Source organism: Eptesicus fuscus, chromosome 7, assembly GCF_027574615.1.
Source record: "Eptesicus fuscus isolate TK198812 chromosome 7, DD_ASM_mEF_20220401, whole genome shotgun sequence".
Lineage (NCBI taxonomy): Eukaryota > Metazoa > Chordata > Mammalia > Chiroptera > Vespertilionidae > Eptesicus > Eptesicus fuscus.
Genome location: NC_072479.1, coordinates 93,497,573 through 93,517,192, shown reverse-complemented (window position 1 = coordinate 93,517,192; position 19,620 = coordinate 93,497,573). Strand labels below are relative to the sequence as shown.

The following is a 19,620-nucleotide window of genomic DNA, read 5'->3' as shown; positions in this document are numbered from 1 at the left end:
GCGGCCAGGCAAAAAGGTTGTACAGTACTTTTAAAAATGATACATACGAAGAATGAACCTGATATAAACTATGGACTTTGTGTCAATGTAGGTTCATCAAAAAATTGGTAATTGGGGAGACTGGGAGCAGGCACTATATGGGATATCTCCACCTTTGGATTAATTTTGCTGTGAGCCTAAAAGTGTTCTAAAAATAAAAAGTCTGTTTTAAAATAACAATAAAAAAGTATATACACACACATTGTCAATAACATATTTTCCTTCACATGAGATTGCAAATTTTTCATTTATTTATAATAATTTTTGTGTACTTACCAAGAAATGCAGAGAAGTTTATCATGAATCCAAAAATACCACTCTCTGGAGGTGTTGTTCCTGTATCACTGAGAAAGAGAGGAAATATCCAAATTATTAAAAAGGAATTCAGTTCAGACCTCTGGATAGGCATGATCTGGCAGGTTTCATTATGTGTTTCTTTTGGGTCTTTAGTCACTTTGAACTGCAAAGATTTGTCCTGATTTTGTTCTAAAGTGTTTTAATTTTGGCTCTGAAAAAATCTAAAATTCTTTTTTTTCTACCATTTTTTTTTTAATTGTAAAAGGTAGGAAATACTTAAAGTGAATGGTGGTAGTATTTCCGAAATAATCCAGCTCGATAGACTTGATGGGTATGTGTCCATTCTTAGTGAAGAACTGAATGTAACTATTTTGGAGGGGTGGGTATGATGGGTCTAAAATCACATGGGAAATATCTACCATTGGGATATTAAATACACATAAACACATTACATTTTTTAATAATTTGATTTATGCACAAGTTTACAGTGCTGAAAATATAAAGATGAAAAGCTGAGCAATATTATTGGTACCTATCACTACTTTATGGAAACAATAGTGTACTGAGAGTGTATAGTAATTGTGATAAATTATTTTAATAAGAACATTATCTCTACAAAACACTTTTCAGGTGCAGTCTACCAATTCAGTAATTAAATGAGCTGGAAAGTAGTGTTTGGCAGTTGTTTGCTTTTTTCTTTTTTCCGGGTGATTTTGAGAGGACATTTATTGAAGCTAGGGACAGTGAAGCAAGAAAGGGCTTAGGATAAAAGAAGCAACAGGAGAGAGCCTAGGCGGGGCTGCTTTGGCTCTCTAGAAACCAATGGGAAAGTGAGCCGAGGTGGGACTGCTGTCCGCTCACTGGAGAGTCAGAGAGAAGGGGGCCTTGGAGACAGGCTCCGGGGCTTAGATCAGGACAAGCTGCTGCTGCCCATTGCTCCCGTGGTTGCAAGTCCTTTGGGAACTGTCAGAGTTTAGGAGATGCACACCTGACAGGGAAGAAAAACATGGGCAACAGGTTCTGTTTTCTTTTTCGTTTTATATGTTTTTATTGATTTCAGAGAGAGGAACGGAGAGGGAGAGAAAGATAGAAACATCAATGATGAGAGAGAATCATTGATCAGCTGCCTCCTGCACAAATCCTGACCAGGAATCAAACTGTGACCTCCTGGTTCATGGGTCAACACTCAATCACTGAGCCACACCAGCTGGGTAAAAGGTTCTGTTTTTCTACTGATCAATGACAAAGTTTAAATTTTTACATTGTCAATCTGCCCACGTAAAGCAACAGTTGAAAACTGATGGGAAAAGAACTCCCAGCATGAAACAACTCGTACCCATCTTGAGTGTCCCCATGTTTTAAAACAACTCTGAAATTAAGGATTGAAAGACAGATCACATTGAAAAGACACACTTCAAAGTGTTTGAAGAACTCCACAAGCAGCCTGTGTGTGCGGAAAGCAGAAGCCTTTGTAAACACTCAATATTTGAAGAGTAGAGCTTGCCCTGCAGCTGGCACTCTGGTGTCTCAGCTTTGCCCAAGGCCCAGCCTCACCAGGTCCCAGCCCCTCTGGAGTCCCAGCTCTGCCACCTGACCCAGGTTCTGTCTGTCCAGCCTGACTCTGCTGTCTGGCATCACCAGGGTATTCAAGGTCTGGGGTCTGTGGGAAATGTATACTTGCAGCCTCCACCCAGGATCACATCAATGTCCAGGTTGGAGATGAACTGCACGGCAATGTCCTGGCAGCCCTTCGTTAGTGCCTGGGCAGGCATGACGGCATCTGAGTACCAGTTTCGGTTAACCATAGGTGCCGGCTGGCGAAGCATGCTGCACCCTCAATGTGGCTTAGGCAATATGGTTTCCAGCCCTGTCCCAGCCCCACCCACCTCTTCACTTGTCATCTTGCAAATGAGGCACTTCCTGAATATTAAAACGGGGCTAGGAACTTAGTGTTCATTTGCATGTGGCTTAGCAGCTGTTGAGGGTGTCATGTGTACACAGTAGTTTCTACGGTAAGTTGTGCCTAGGAAATTAGTTTTCTTCTATATTTCCTTTGTTTACATTTCTACAAGTTAAGTTCATCATGGAAAATTCCAAGTTATTTGTTTAACATCCTTCTCCAAACTAATTTATGGTGTTAAGCCAGTGCATAATCACTTGATGGGGGCAATGGAATGAAAACAATACAAAGAAAACATGTCTGACACTATAAGCCTGATCAAATGCTGTTCTTTTAATCATTGGACACATGGGATCAATTACTCCAAAGCTTGAGTCATGGTTTATTAGGGAAGACTGAAATGACAAGATGCAAAATTATCTGCATGCCCAGACTGAGGTATTTTGCTTGGAAGATTAGTCAGGTCCATTGCTTGGTAGATTAATCAGGACTTAGAACCTAAAAACACTTAATAAACCACTAGAAAAGGAGACCATTGCTTCCTTTATCTTCACAATAAGTAAATTATTTAAAAGGAGTATGATAATAAAAGGCATTACATTTTATTAAATACTTCCTATTATTAGGACTAACTTTTTGGCAGCTTCACTTGGAGATGATTATTCTAGAATGGGAGGCACCCTAAAGCCATACCAACTATTTTTAAACGTAAAAAGAATGTCCTACTCATCAATGCAAACCATTCCCTCTTTCCTCACACCGCCCACATGCGATTTTCCTTCTAGCAATCTGAGTTTCCTCTGGGTTCACTCATACAACATTTTGTAAAAATTGTTAAGCACTACCTAAGTGTTGGGAACTGTGCCAGTTGATGGAGCTACAAAGATGAAAAGATAATTTACTATCTTCAAGAAACTTAATATCTAACAAAAAATTCAAGCGCTCGTGGATCCAACACATAGTTACTGATTGCTTTCTATATTAGCAGGCAATTTTGTAGGCACGAAGAATAAAATTGTAAATGAAACAGAAAAAAAGCTGCTCTTCCGTGGAACTTATACTCTTGTGGGGGGACAATAAAAATAGTCTCAGAGTGAGGAATAGTGTGAAGAAAAGAAAAACTGGATAAGAAGACCGAGGGTGATGGGTGAGTCATCTACTAAGACTGGGTATTCTGGGAAAGGTACTTGAATAGTGGTCTGAATGAAGAGGACTATTGGGCCAGGAAAATTAAAAGCAGAGAGAGCAGCAAAGTCTAAGGTCTTCAGGTGGCAACATGTTAGAGGAACTGCAAGGAAGTGGTTGTGGCTGGAGGGAAGTGAGCAAGGACGCATATGTGCAAATGGGGGTCACAGACAGCCGCCGTGGGTCGTGGTCGTGGTAAGGACTCTGAATGCTATTCTCAGCATGCTGGGCAGCTGTTGAGGGCTGAGAGCAGGGAAGTGATTACAAAGTTGATGTTTTTAAAGGATGTAACGAAAAGACCATAGAGAGGCAAGTGTACGAGTAGAGCAGGGAGACCATTAGGGAGTGCCATCATGTTGCTTGATGGGGATGGGGTAACCTGACTGAATGATAAATGAGCAAGCTTGAGGCACCACCCTTTATTTTACTTTTTTGCCTCTGAACAGCCATTATGAACTGTTTATTATATCTCCTTAAAGTTTACTAGAGGCCCGACGCACGAAATTCATGCAAGAGTAGGCCTTCCTTCCCCCGGCTGTTGGCACTGGCTTCCCTCTGGCACCCTGGACCTGGGCTTCCCTCGCAGCCCCAGCTTCATCCAAAACCATGGTCGGCAAACTGCAGCTCGCGAGCCACATGCGGCTCTTTGGCCCCTTGAGTGTGGCTCTTCCACAAAATACCACAGCCTGGGCGAGTCTATTTTGAAGAAGTGGCGTTAGAAGAAGTTTAAGTTTAAAAAATTTGGCTCTCAAGAGAAATTTCAATCGTTGTACTGTTGCTATTTGGCTCTGTTGACGAATGAGTTTGCCGACCACTGATCTAGAAGAATGTCTGGTCAAATTAGCATATTACACTTTTATTATTATAGCTATTACACACAAATCCTAGCACAGAGTCATATATATGTATATACTAAAAGCCCAGCACAGGAATTCGTGAGGCCCCGCCCACCCACCCCGCCTCACCCTGCTCACAGCCTCACCCACCTGCACGTGCCCCGCCCCCTGCCATACTCACAGCCCTGCCCACCCGCGCCTGCTTCAATCCCTGCCTGCACCCCTGCACTCAGCCTCCTGGTGACCAGTCTTTGGTCATTCCGCCATGGCGGCATCATGACCACGGGGTTTTTATGATAGAGATATGGAAGATGGTGCATAAATACATTTCACTGGATTTGAGTAAGAATTTGTAAAGAGATAGTGGCTGAGATCAGGGTGGTGATGAAGAGGAAGGTGGTAATTCGTGAAGTTTTTTGAGGGAAGTCTCTAGAAACCCATCCTACTTGGACTACAGCTGCCAACAGTAAAAAAAGAAAAAACAATTAACACTTCCTCAGTGCTTACACTCAGCCAGGCACATCTCACCTAGCCTTTACAACATTATAAGGAAAGTACTTATTATTATAGAAGAGTAACTCGCTCAAGGTCACACCGATATTTTTAGTTAATGGGGAAGCCAGGCCATGCATCGAGAGCTGTCTGCTTTCAATGGACACAACTTAGGAACTCTTCTCTGCCATGCCCTATTCCATTTCTTTTTATAATGTTCATATTTCCATATGAGTTTACAGCATTATATATTTACAACCAGCTTGGCATCAGCTCTTCCTTCTGGAGCCATTAGTAAGTTGTCCTCATGTGCAATAACTCTACAATGTATGTTCTTGATGGAGCGAAATGCAATTACTGTCAGGTTAAAAGGACTATTAAGTGAAAACTTTTTTTTAAGTTAAATTTGAGGCATTATATTTAAATTTGTCAGCTCGAATCAGTCAAGACTTTTGAAGCAATACCCTAATGCCTTTTTAAAAGTCGTAATAACAGAAGAAAAAATGTTCACAATTCTACTTAATGTAGTGAGGGGAAACTGAAATGTAATCAATGACAATGGAAAATTAAAAAAGTGAACAGAGGGTAAATTTACTGTTGGCTTGTTTAGAAGCCAAACGCTGCATCCATCACCTCCATTAATTTTCAAGCTGTAGAAGTTTGGGATCTTCAATTTTGTTATTATACTTTTCTTTTTAAAAAATATATATATACATTTTTCTTGATTTCAGAGAGAGGGAAAGAGAGAGAAACTCAATGATGACAGAGAATCATTGATCGGCTGTCTCCTGCATGCCTCCTACTGGGGATCGAGCCTAAAACCTGGGCATGTGCCCTGACTGGAAATAGAACTGTGACCTCCTGGTTCATGGGTCAACACTCAACCACTGAGCCATGCTGGCCAGGCTATACTTTTCTTAGAATTAAATAATTTGGGTCATGTTTTCTTTAAGAAAATAATAAACTATAAATTATCATTTAAGAATGATACTTTCCTTAGCTAAATGTTTTAAATGGCAGGCCTGCCTTTTTGTCCTCATGACATTGTGGCTTAGAAACACTAGGGGATAATCATCGCTGCACTGTATGGCATTAACATCACATCAGAATACATGGCTCTCTGTACACAAACCTCATTCTCTGGGTGTTTATTATCCGGACCCCTTGCTACGGTTGAACAGGAAAGCAAAGGTCACTGTTGCCTGAAATTCATTGTAGTTAGTAATCAAAAAGCTGGTTTAATCAGGAAGTCATCAAAAAGTAAATGGATACATACCCAACACAAACACAGAATTATACATTCACTTGCCTATTTGTTGATGTAGGCCAAGACTGTTTCATGAGTATAAATCCAACGTATGTGTTGCTGATATATATACCACACCTACTCCCAATCATCTCATTTTGTTTGGGTGTCTTTAAAGTGAAGAAAAATCTTAAGACATTTTTGAAGCAATTTGAGTGCAAAATCCTTTCTGTGTTTTTTATTTATTTATTTATTTTTAATTGATTTCAGAGAGAAAGGGAGAGGGAGAGAGATAGAAACATCAATGATGAGAGAGAATCATTGATCGGCTGCCTCCTGTACACTCACTAACTAGGGATCTTGAGCCCGCAATCCACGCATGAGCACTGACCGGGAATTAACCGTGACCTCCTGACCTCCTGGTTCATAGGTCAACACTCAACCACTGAGTAACACCGGCCGGGTTTAGTGTTGTTGTTTTCACAGTTTTTATAAATCCTTACATTTGTCATAAACAGTACTGAGCAAACTACCGTCTCTTTTGGATCTTTCCAAAACACTCAACCGAGTTTTCTTAGAAACTACAATTCTCTTTTTGCATTTACAGACCAACAATTCATTTATATTGAGTTAAAGCACACCATTACAATAAAAAAACACAACTGGCATAAACACTTTTGGGAACAAACACAGCTGGCGTTTGGTAAGGGTACAAAGAAACAGGTGAAAGAAGCAAGCAAGCAGCTCAGAGTGGCCATCACTGGGCTCGGTTTTCAGGGTCCACTGGCTTTAGTCAGTGTGTTTCTCAGAGAATGAGGTTATCAGTTAAACCAGCAAATTCATTAAGTTGAGTTTGGTCAAGAAAGTTTCTGTTATGTGCACAAATACACCGATCACTTATAAAACTTAGCCCTCAACCAAATATCCCTTCCTAATTAACACTAGCAACCTATCTAGACCAATGTGGACTTGTCTCTTGATAATACTAATAGCAATTGCTATTATGTCCTTCGACCAGGGTGTTAATGAGTTCTAAGTGGGTTCATGTGTTAACTCATGAGGGAGGTGCTATTCTTAAACCATAGGGAAGCAGAAAGAAGTAACTTGTCCAAAGTCCCATAGATGGGGCACATGATAGACTCATATTCTAACCAAAGCTGTCTGCTCTAAATAGCTCCTTTGTCCAACACACTGTATTATTCCTTCTCAGTTTGATTACCAAATGTTGTGAATATTTACTAGGTGAGCCAGTTTTCTGCCACCAATCACTGAGCAGGGCTTGTGGTCATGAGGAGGAACAATGAAAGTGACCAAAGACCACACTCAATCCAGCAAACAGCACTTGACAAAAAGTGAGTCTAAGCTACTCAAAAGCAACCAGAATGCAGAATTGGCAAAACTTTATTATTTTTTTAAAATATATTTTATTGATTTTTTACAGAGGGGAAGAGAGAGGGATAGAGAGTTAGAAACATTGATGAGAGAGAAACATCCATCAGCTGCCTCTTGCACACCCCCTGCTGGGGATGTGCCCGCAACCAAGGTACATGCCCTTGACCGGAATCGAACCTGGGACCCTTGAGTCCGAAGGCCGACACTCTATCCACTGAGCCAAACCGGTTTCGGCAGAATTGGCAAAACTTTAGAAGTCAAGGGACTCAGAATGTTCTGGAAGCATGAGACACAGCCAAAGTAGAGGATATAAAAGAGAGTGGCTTATCATCTGGAGGAGTTGATAAATAAATAGTCAGAATGATTACAAAGTTGCTAACCTTGTAAAATATGGAGAATTTCATGAAGTCAGTAGAAATGGGGTCGAAGAAGAGAGAGAAACACAACCAAAGTTAATCAACAGTGAATGCTGGCAGAATCTGTTAACAATTGAAGAGAAGCTGATAAGGTTAATAAAATGGGCATAAATAAAACTGGCCCTTCTGTTGTAAGTGATCTTAGGGTTCAGTCAATATTTACTAAGCATCCCCTATGTTTCTAGCACTGTCGTAAATGCTGGGGAGGCAGCAGTGAAGAGACCCTATATCTCTACCCTCATGGAACTTTTGTGTGAGAGACAGACAATAAACAAGATCAATATCCTTATACAAAGAGTAAGAATTATCATTGGGAAAATAAAAGTCAAAACACTTCTGCAGAAATGACCCTCTTCCTATCCCCCTTCAAAAAACAAATGTGAAATCAAGGACTTTGTATCGTGCAATCATAAGACAGTATTTGGAAAATTATGTACTCCTCCCTTAAAAATCAGCACCTGAATTATTTTCAGATTTTTGTTCATTTTAAGAATTTTGCATTTTCATTTTTTTGTTCATTATAAGAAGCGTTCATTATAACGAATTTTGTACATTATAAGAATTAGCACACTAGAGTGTGATTATAAGCTACATTTTGTTAACTAAGTGAAGGGCTCAACCTCTTTTACTTTGTTCCCCCTTTTAAGTGGCTTAATTTTAGATGACCCAGTTTTCTGCCATTAGTCACTGAGCAGTGTTTGTGGCCATGAGGAAGAACAATGGGAGTGACCAAAGACCACATATGGTACAGCCAACAGCACCTGACAAAAAGGGAGAGCAGGCTAAAAAAAGGATGCAGAATTGGCAAAACCAAGGGCCACAGAACATTCTGGAAGCATGAGACACAAGCCAAAGAAGTTGTAAAAGAGAGTAACTTATAAGCTAAGAGGAGTTGATAAGTAACTAGTGATCCAATGCTAACCTGAGGGGGATTTGGTCACAGAGGAAATATAAGAAACTGTAACAAATTAACCTTGATGGTGCTCAAGAATGTGGGTGTAACCTTGTAAAAATCTAAACTAATCCTTCCACGTTGACCTTTGTTTGCCCTTGGTTTTGACATCCTTGCATTAATGGCCTCGTAATCCAGAAATATCACACTGTACTATTGCAACTTGTTAAATGTAGTAGATGTTTGAATCCCATATTTCTATTTTAATTTTCTGACCAGAAACCCATCCATTTGGCTAAAAAATAACTACATACAAAAAGGTGTTCCACGTTTACAAGACGTTACCTTTGAGATAAACTGGGTAAAAGATATGTAAGCTCTTTCTCTATTACTTTATATAGCTGCATGTAAATCAACAATTATTACAAAGTAAAAAGGTTAATTTTTTAAAAAGAAGAAAGGTCTTATTTCCACCTTATTTCTTATACACTAAGGTCTTCTTGACCATGACCTAGTCTGCCCATCATACACAGATAAACCATTTCATTAGTTTCTTTATGTAAGCAAATATAAATGTGTATTACCCCCACCCTTTACCCCTCAAGCCCCACCACCTCCACTAATTGGTAGCATATTTTGTTTTGCATCTTGCTTTTCTATGTAACAATGTATCATAGATTTTTCTATATCAATGTATTAATTTAAAGAGTATTCTATATAGAGAGTTTTTCTTGAAATCTTCTTTGGATAAAGTATATTTATTTAGCCAGTCCTCTACTCATGGTTATTTGTATGGTTTCCAACCTTTTGTTATTAAAAGCAATGCTATGAGTAATGCTATTTTTGTCATTTTGATAAATAATGCCAACATACCTCTCTAGAGATTTAATCAATTTACATTCCCACCTGCAAAGTGTGAGAGCCTGTTTCCCCAAAGTCTCACCAATAGAGTGTGTCACACATTTGGGTTTCTGCCAATCTAGTAGATGAAAAATTGTATCAGTGAGTTTGAATTTGAATTTTTATTTGATTCATGAGATTGAGCATCTTTCTACATGTCTAAGACCTATTTGTCCATTTATCCAACATACTGAAGAATAACAATGTAATAAGACAATATATGATAAGGAAACTCAGTTTGAATGTCATACTGGATAGGGGTCCTCCCAGGGTCTGGCTCTTAATTAAAATACAATTGCTTGCCCAGCTGGCATGGTTGAGTATCGACCTATGAACCAGGAGGTCACTGTTCAACTCCCAGTCAGGACACATGACCCAGTTGATAGTTCAATCCCCAGTGTGGGACTTGCAGGAGGCAGCCAATCAATTATTCTCTCTCATCATTAATGCTGCTATCTCTCTCTCCCTCTCCCTTCCTCTTTGAAATCAATAAAAATATATTTGTTTAAAAATGCAATGGGTCTTACTCAAAGTGTTCAACATTGTTTTAAAAATAATCAGACATCCAATTGGCTGAACAAAGTGTTTAACATTGTTAAGAAGAAAATCAGAACATCCATTGGTCATCACGTGAAAGGACTATCTTAAATACAGCTAGTGCCCGACTTATGATCGTTCTATTTGTGATTTTTAAAATGTATATATATATATATTTTTTTTACTTTACCATGGTGCAAAAGCAATAGTCATTCAACAGGAAACGTACTTCAAATTTTAAATTTTTATCTTTTCCCAGGCTAGCAACATTCAGTAGGATACGCTGGTGATGCTGGACAGCAGCGGTGGGCCCCAACTCCCCATCAGGCACAGGATCCTGAGGGTAAACAACCAACACTCTGCAGTGTACCGTGTGGCCAGCATTCTTTGTTTTAGTTCAATGCTTCAAACATTCTCCAGGCCCAGTGTGCTTTCAGCTGTGTTAACGGTCAATGGAGAGTTCCCATACAACCATTGTTTGTCACTTTCAGTACAGTATTCAATAAATTACATGAGCTAGTCAACACTTTATATGGTTTTGCCCAACTACAGATTAATGTATGTGTTCTGAGCATATTTATGGTAGGCTAGACTAAGCTGTTGTGTTCAGCAGGTTAGGTGCACTAAATGCATTTCCAACTTTAGATATTTTGGACCAAAAAAAGGGGGAATTCTATGGAAAGTAATCTCACAAGCTGATCTGATCATAAATTCCTAAATGAGCAGGTCATGATGGGCAGTCATGCCCCAGGCATAGAACTCCTTTAATAAAAGGTTTTAAACCAGCCCTGTCCATTGCACATCTAGATGAACACACCAATGAAATACCAGAAGCAATGCATCTTGAAGGGGGCATCAACCCTCAAGAGAGCACATTATCTTATTAACTGTCCAATCTCTGAGTTACTTCCTTCCACCTCCATGTAATCTTCCTAAATTCCTTAATTTCAAATGCATAAAAGAAACTGCAAAACTGTTATTCTCAAGAGCAGTAAGATCTTGCTCCCCGAACATGTCATAAGTTTGGCTCAAATAAACTCATTAAAATTCTCTACAACACAAGAAAAACAATTTTAAAAAAATTTAAGATAAAAATTTAAAAAAAGAAAAGTCTCTACAGGTTTAAACATTTTTTATGTTGATATTTTCAACTTAAGATAGGTTAATCAGGACATAACCCCACAATCAAGGACTATCTGCATCCCAACCACCAAAGACCTACCTGATCAAGCCTCTCCTAAAGCTATCTGTCCTGCCCTAGAGGAAGAATAACAATATCCATAGTGGGTGTCTGAGAAATATTAATTCAACTAAAATTGAGAGCCTTCATGAATCTTACTAGTGGCCCGGTGCACAAATTCGTGCACATTGAAAGGAAATTAATTAGAAGAAATATTTTAATAATGCTATTCACCCTTTCTCTATAATAGAAATGTCAACCAAATTCACGATAGACAATGACAGATCGAAACACATGCATGCAATTGGCACCAGCAAGAGCTTTATATCTATCACGCACGCACGAGTCAACTTAGCCTTTTATATATATATATAGAATAAACTTGCTTAATTAGACCTGCTTTCTGATTTAGCTAAACTTTTTCCAGCCCAGTGAAACACCCCAACTTCTCTTTCAGGTAATTGTCAGCAACACAGCAGTAAATATCAACACAAAGCAGATTATTACTGTAGATCATGCAGGGAGAACAAAGGGTAAAATATTTAACTGCAGCAGTGTTTGACTACATTCTGCACAGTGAGAAAACCTGAAGTTATTTTTAAGGTCCACAATTTCTTACTTCTTTTCAGTTGGGTCGTTTCTAGGCTTTCTAAATCTCCGTTTTCCAGCTAATGAAAAGATAATAGGATTCCACTGAGTCTCCTATCTACCTACTCCAGGACTTCTGTGAGGATCAAATGAGATGAGGGATGGGAAAACACTTCACAGACATTTGGTTAAAGTGTAAAATGTTTCCACCGGGCTATACAGCAAGTTGTGTTCCTGGGCTGAAGAAACTGCAAGGAGGCTAGTCGCTAGGGAGAGGAAGCCGGGCATTGCTATGTGACATCATTACCCAGCGCTCACAGCCACCATTTCTGGGCAGGGCTGGGCTGTGGACCGAATTTTGCACCATGGGGTCTTGGCAGCGTCGGCTGCGATTTGGTGGGCTGTTGCTCCGGGGTGGTGGCAGGGCCTGTGTCCCACTTTGGGGAAGCCAAATGTTGCTTTGTGGGTGCCAGGTCTGCAATGCCATTTCTCTGTAAATGGCCAGTGCGCATCATGGCAGCTCCTGCGTTGAGCATCTGCCCCCTGGTGGTCAGTGCGCATCATAGCTACCGGTCAGACAGACACTTAGCATATTAGCCTTTTATATATATAGAATAGATATAGATATAGATATAGATATAGATATAGATAGATATAGATATAGATATAGATAGATATAGATATAGATATAGATATAGATATAGGTATAGATATAGATATATAGATATAGATACTCCAGAGGAAAGACAGGTGACCAACATAATAAGTAAATCACCTAGTTTGTTAGAAGGTGATAGGTTCTATGGTGAATAATATGACTAGATACGGGGAGGCCTGGCACATTTAAGACACAGGAAAGAAGCCAGTGCGGTTGGAGGAAATGGAGGGAGTGGGGGTAAGGAAGAGTAAGAGGTATTGACAGCAGAGATGAATCATAGAAGACAAAGCTGAACATTTCTGGACAAAACTGATCATTCAGGCATGCCCAATCAGGCCCTGATGTCTAGTTCTTACCTACATCTTGCCCTTTCCTCAATGACTTGATTTTCTAGGAGGCAGAGAGATCAGACAACCAAAAGCCCCAGGCACATGTGGGCAAACCATCCACATGTTTGCTATGTGTGTGTAGGCTGATGATTCCTGGCAACAAACGGAACAATCTCATGCCTTTTTCTCCAGTCATTCTGCTTTTCCTAAAGGCTTCTTTTCCTTATTAAATGTACAACCTCTTTCCTGGCACGTCTGTGATTTGAGCATCTCACAAGTGGTTCGTCTTGTCAGCTCATTTCCCCATTTCTGAACGTCTTCCATTTCAAGTTCACCTTGTGGTGGTATTAATCACAACTATTTCAGACATGTCTACAAAGACTCAAACCCTGCCTCTGGCTGCCTGGCCAATGTGTATCTGTCCCTGACCTTCAGGTCCGGGACACACACAGCACTGCAGGGAGGGGAGCATTTGAGATCTTGCTCCCGAGCGTGTCTTCAGTTTGGCTCAAATAATTCCTATTAAAAAATTTTAAAACGCACACACACTCAAACCATTGCAGTGAGAAAAGCTTTTAACACGGGTCTAAGAAGATCTATCCTGCTTCAGAATCAAGAGGAATTAAGACAGTCCGGCACGCCGCTCAGTGGTTGAGTGGCAACCTATGAACCAGAAGGTCACAATTTGATTCCCGGGTTGCAGCTGGATCCCCAGTGTGGGGCGAGCAGGAGGCAGCTGATCAATGATTCTCTCTCATCACTGATGTTCTCTCACCCTACCTCTCTCTGAAATCAATAAACTTTTTTCTTTTTTAAGGAGCAAGACAGTGGCACTTGGGACTGAGATGAGACACCAAGCCCAGGTTTCTTCAGGGGCACAAGGCAGGATGGGAAAGTTTGCTTGAGGCATGGAGCCTCTTTCTGTATGGCAAACACCCGCCTCCCCGCCAATGACTGCAGATTTGCCCTATCTCCTTAATGCTCTCTTCCTTGCATCTCTAAACCCTAGTCTCCTCTTGCCTCACCCTCATTTCCCCTTCCTCACCCACAAAGAATATATTACAGAATGTTGCGCACGAGGCAGAGGGCTGCAGGAGGGAAAGCCCCTATAATCTGTATCATCTCTACAAACTTCGGTGTCACCAACTTTATTATCCCCTCACCGGCCAATACAGACCCAGAGAAGCCACACACCTCAAGGACACAGATGAATCGTTCTAATAAAGACTGCTGTGGACAAGACACGGAGTTGGGAGTCACAGGAAGAGAATCGGGACCTGTGTCCTGGGCAATGAAGAAGTGACCTTAAAAAGGTGGAGCCCAAAACTCAAGAAAAATGTAACAGCATAATGACAACACAGGAGATGTCACAAGTTGTTGAACAGCTTGAGGGCTCTGACTCTGGGGGCACAGAACCCAGGGGAGGGGTGGGTCTGGGCGAGCTCCATCCAGGAGAGCTTAAGCCAACTCCCAAAGACGCGGAGTGTTGCTTTGGGCACGGGACGCAATTTGGGTGTGAATTCTGCTTCCACCGATTTCCCAGCGGTGACATCAGGGTCACACTGATGGTATTTCCACATCTGCTTAAACTTAAGTTTCCTTTCTTGAAAACATGAACCAGACATGCACTTCACGAGGATGCTGGGAAGCAGAAGTGAAATATGCGAGCGGTTTTAGCTCACACCTAGATCTCCAACTTGCACTCTCAATACATGGCATCCATCCCATCGTTGCCAAAAAAAAAAAAAGAAAGAAAAAAAAAGCGTCTTCCTGAGATTTCTGTCCCATCCCCAGTCTGAAAGTTCTGTCTATCCCGAACCCCTCCCGATGCTCAGCTGCGCGCCCCCTGCCTCCACACATCTGCCAGGGGGCAGCCTCTCCTCTCCTCGTAGTCAGATCCCATTCATTAGGTGCGGAAAGACGCCCCGCTGGGTCCGGGTGCCAGCCTCTGCATCAGTGGCACCCCGCGGCGCCTCTGCCGGGTCCACCCTCCGCCCATCCTACCTGATGTAGGGGAGGAAGGGGTTGACGTGCCCGGAGAGCACAGCGACCACGTAGGAGATGATGAAGGCGGCGGATGACCAGGTCACCAGGAGGAAGGGGACGAAGGCCATTCCCCTTAGGAAGCGCGGCATCGCGCCGCCGGGGGTGCGCTGCGCTCAGCCGGGCCGGGCGTCGGGCTGCTCCGGGGGCGGGGGCGCCACGTGCCAGCCGTCCAGGCGGCGGCCACCTTGCGGTCGGTGCGGACGGCCGCGGGCGGCGCGATGGGAGACTCCGCGACGGGGAGGCAGGCCAGGCCGGAGGGAAGGGACGCGCGGAGAGCGGAGGCGGCTGCGGGCGGCCGAGCGGCGGGCCGGGGGGGTGGGTGGGTGGGGCGCGAGTGGCCCGGGCCTGTTGCGAAGCGAGTGAAGTCACAAAGTGGCGGCCCCGCCGAACTGGAAGCGCGCGGACCTCCCCGCCGACGCCACTCCGGGGACGCGGCTCCTTTCGCTTTTGGTTCGGAGGCGGCGGGGTCGGCGCAGGCGGGCGGGCGGGCGGGCGGGCTGCGCGGGGGGACGCGGGCGGAAATGTCCGGCTCTCTGCTCCGCGGTTGCACAACTCCGGAGAAACTGATCTCCTCCCGCCCCCTCCTTCCCTCGGGGCTTCCGGGGTACCAGGCCTGGAACACCTGGGCTTCCCCCACCCCAGGTGCCTCGCCCGCGCCGCTGGGGAGAGGGGAGCCCCCGCGCTGACACCCACCCCATCCCGCCGCGCTGCTGCTCCAGCTCCTGCTCCTGCTCCGGCTCCTGCTCTTGCCGCTGGGTCCAGGCTAAGGGCTGGGTGAGGGCTTGGCCAGGCCACGGGGCTCGGAAGTGACACCCACCTGGATGGTGTCCCCATGAAAACCTAGGGTGTGGGGCAGGTAGGAGTAGGGTGCGGCTGGTTCTGTTTTAAACCTGCGCAGGCTTGGACTATTGGTTTCCCAAAAAGGACATTTCCCTTTCTCCTCTCACTGACCAGGGTGAGCCCCAGCTTGGAGCCGCGACCTAAGTTAGATGAGTAATGGTGACTTCAGACGTGTCAAACCCGGCGATAGGGGTTTGTGTCCTGCGGGCACCTACAAGCGTGGAGAGTCTGAAGTGTAGTTTAGGGATTCTGAGCCCAGGGTGGAGGTCATTGGGTCACTGGGTCATTGGCGACCAAACGTGGGTTCCTTTCAGCTGCATAAACATTTCTCGGGCGCCCCACCCTGCGAGGGGACAGGATACAAAGATTAGTCCTGTGAGGTTTAAGAAAACAGACGTTCAAAATAAAATAAAATTGTATGGAATATTAAGTAGATTGGAGATGATTTTAAAAAATAGAAATATGCAGAGAGATGAGAGGCAGGGGCCAGAGCTCCGATGAAGAACCAGGGAAGGTTTCCTGACAGATATTAGAGTTTTTGAGAGTAAATGATTGTTCTCCAGGCAAAGAAAGGTGAGACTAGCATTCCAGGCCAAAGAAACAGGAGAAAATGCAAAGTGTGAAAGTGCTTGTTTTTCTGGAACTAAAGAGAAACACTCAAGTGTAGGCGGGGAATGGAGAGGTGGACAAAGAGACCATGTCAGCAGAGCCCTATATTTTTATTTATAATAATATAAATCAATATATCTTATTGATTTCCGAGAGGAAGGGAGAGGGAGAGAGAGATAGAAACATCAATGATGAGAGAGAATCATTGATCGGCTGCCTCCTGCAGCCCCACGGATCGAGCTCTCAACCTGGGCACCTGCCCTGACTGGGAATTGAACCGTGACCTCCTGGTTCATAGGTCGACACTCAACCACTGAGCCACGCCAGTCGGGCTGTGTTTTTGTTTTTTATTTGGTTTGGTTTTTGGTAGTGAGGAGAGTGTAGGAATATGGACAGACTCATATTTAAGGAGATCATTGTGGCTGTGGGGGGAGTGGGCACCATATTGAATAAACCAGAAGCTTCAAATGAAGGCTTTTTAAAAATCACAAAAGCTGGGGGAAAATCAACAAAAAGAAAAAATATCACAAGAGCTCATAACTGTGTATGGTGGCAGGTGGCTATTAGAATAATCGGAGGGGGTCACTTTGTAAATTAAGTGTCTAACCACTATGCTGTACACTTGCAAATAATGTAAAATAATATTGAATGTCAATTGTCAATTGTAATTGAAAAATAAACGTAGAAACCACAAAAGCTGTCGTTCATGGTGATTCATTGTACATCTCTACCTAGGTTTGTGTGCTTTATTATTATTATTTTTAAATATGTCTTTATTGATTTTTGTAGAGAGAGGGGAAGGGAGAGGGATAGAGAGATAGAAACCTCCATGAGGGAGGCATGGATCAGCTGTCTCCTGCCCGCCCCCCACCAAAGATTGAGTTGCAACCCGGGCATGTACCCTAACCGGGAATTGAACCTGGGTTCATGGGTCAACGCTCAAACTCTTTAGCCACACTAGCCGGTGGTTTGTGTGTTCTGAAAACCACTCTTCCCTTGCCTTTCCTCCCCTTGCATTTCTCTTTTCCTGCTCTACTAGACTCACCTGATTTTAAAAACCCTCCCTGAGGCAGGGGAATTATGACATCAAATGGAATTCACCCATTCATCATATCTTTCTGTTGCCTATGTAATTCCCAGGTAATGAAATTGACTCGTCACTTCTCACACAATTACAAAAATTGTGTGACTATAATGGCAATAGGTATTTTGGTGCTTAAAATAAGTATGTATACATGTATGTATTTAAAACAGGTAGATAGCTCTGACCAGTGTGGCTAAGCGTCATCCCATGCACCCAGAGGTCCCTGATTGGATTCCCAGCCAGGGCACATGTCCAGGTTTCTGCTCCATCCCCAGGAGAGGGCGAGTGGGAGGCAGCCTATGCTGTTCCTCTCTCTCCCTCTCTCATCCTCTCTCTCTCTAAAACCAGTAAAAACATATTAAAAAACAAGACATAACTATAACTGTATATACGTACATATGGTATCAAACAGCCCTGAGAAGCACAGAGCTTCTTCTAAAAGCTTTCCATACCCTAGACCTTATTAACACCCTCACCGAGGAATAGTAAAGTTTATAGGTACGAAATGTTAAAGCCCTGGAAAACAACCTCACTGGTGAAGGGAACCAGAATATATCACCCCAAAGTATGCAACTTGGACATAAGAATTTTTTTTTTTAGCTGAAAGCAATTCAGAAGCAGCAAAAGCAGGAAGAGCTCTCTCTATCTGCCTTTCTGTCTAAAGGTAGGATGTAGCCCTAACTGGTTTGGCTCAGTGGATAGAGCATCAGCCTGCGGACTCAAGGGTCCCAGGTTCAACTCAAGGGTCCCAGGTTCAATTCTGGTCAAGGGCATGTACCTTGGTTGCGGGCACATCCCCAGTGGGGAGTGTGCAGGATGCAGCTGATCGATGTTTCTCTCTCATCCATGTTTCTAACTCTCTATCCCTCTCCCTTCCTCTCTGGAAAAATCAATAAAATATATATTTAAAGGTAGGATGTATATTTCCTTTACTGGAGATTGCTCTAGACTCTTAGCCCAGAGCAGGCACCAGAGGAATCTGCAAACCTTGCTCCATTAGTTTTCCCCCCATTTGTTTACCTTTCCAGTCCCCCAACTCCCCCTTGGAACCTGAAACCATTTTCCTTTGTCATGTCATTTCTGTACAAATTCATTGTTGTTGTTTTATCCTCACCCGAGGATATTTTTCCATTGACTTTTAGAGAGAGTGGAAGAGAGAGGGAGAGACAGAGAGAAATATCGATGTGAGAGAAACACGTTGATTAGCTGCCTCCTGCACACTCACAGACCAGGGCCTGGGCCTGGGAGAAGCCTGCAACCGAAGTACATGCCCTTGACCGGAATCGAACCCGGGACCCAGTGTGGGTGGTGAATAAGTGTGTATCCCTTCTTCACTTTCTCTCTACCCCTATCAGCTGGCTGGATACCAGTGCCCATGATGACCTTGCACGCCACGTATTCTGGATAGAGACTGTCAACCTAAGTCACTTCACTTGACTCTCCCACCTTATCTAACTCACCTAAAGTGAGTTGACATGTGGTATTTCCTGTTTCACAGAGTGGGTCGGGCAGATGTTAACCCTGCTGTGCACAACAAACAAATACAGGAGAACTAACGTGAATGAGAGATTATTGCAGTTCAATATATTTAGAGTTAAATCAAAATAGTATACTGTTCAGTGAATGGCAGGGTCGCCGGGATCATTCCACCCAGGTGGCATGTCAGCATCCTCCTCTTTCTGAGTCCTTAGAAACAGTCAAGCGAATTGATGAGTGGATGTGTGTAACCATTGCTCCGAAAAAATGGCAAACATAGTAATGTGTACCATCTCTTTAGAAGTAATGTGCATAAGTTCTACTCTCCCTTTTGTGGTCAGAATACACTTAAAATATGCTCTTGCAGGGTAGAGGTTAGATAGAATCTCTTTCCTGCATATTCCTGCTTTTGGGAAAGGGGCATTGCCACAATAGAGATGTCATGATTTTGGGTATCTGTCACCATGTGAATGGCCCACCCCATGTGTGTGTGTGTCTTTATTATGGCAGGGACCCCTGAGCTGTGAATGTATTCTGGGCTCTGTTCCCAGGGATGGAAAGCAGTCCCCTCTGTTCACAAAGGCAGGAAATCCCCGACATGCTTTGAATAGAACAGAGGTGACACAGTGAGCCAGATTTTTTCTGGTGCCTCAGTTATCCTCACTTGTACAGAATTCA

General features: G+C 43.1%; 1 protein-coding gene across 1 annotated transcript in view; it reads right to left on the bottom strand.

The window, feature by feature from the left end:
* The window catches only part of DRAM1 (DNA damage regulated autophagy modulator 1), a 37,089-nt gene extending 21,846 nt beyond the window's left edge, over window positions 1-15,243 (bottom strand). Inside the window, exons 1-2 of the mRNA XM_008144756.3 lie at window positions 14,892-15,243; window positions 316-383 (exon numbers count right to left, since the gene is read on the bottom strand). Of these exons, the coding sequence (XP_008142978.1) occupies window positions 316-383; window positions 14,892-15,022 (199 nt within the window). The 5' untranslated portion in view covers window positions 15,023-15,243. The remainder of the gene's footprint in view (window positions 1-315; window positions 384-14,891) is intronic.
* Between the last annotated feature and the right edge of the window lie 4,377 nt (window positions 15,244-19,620).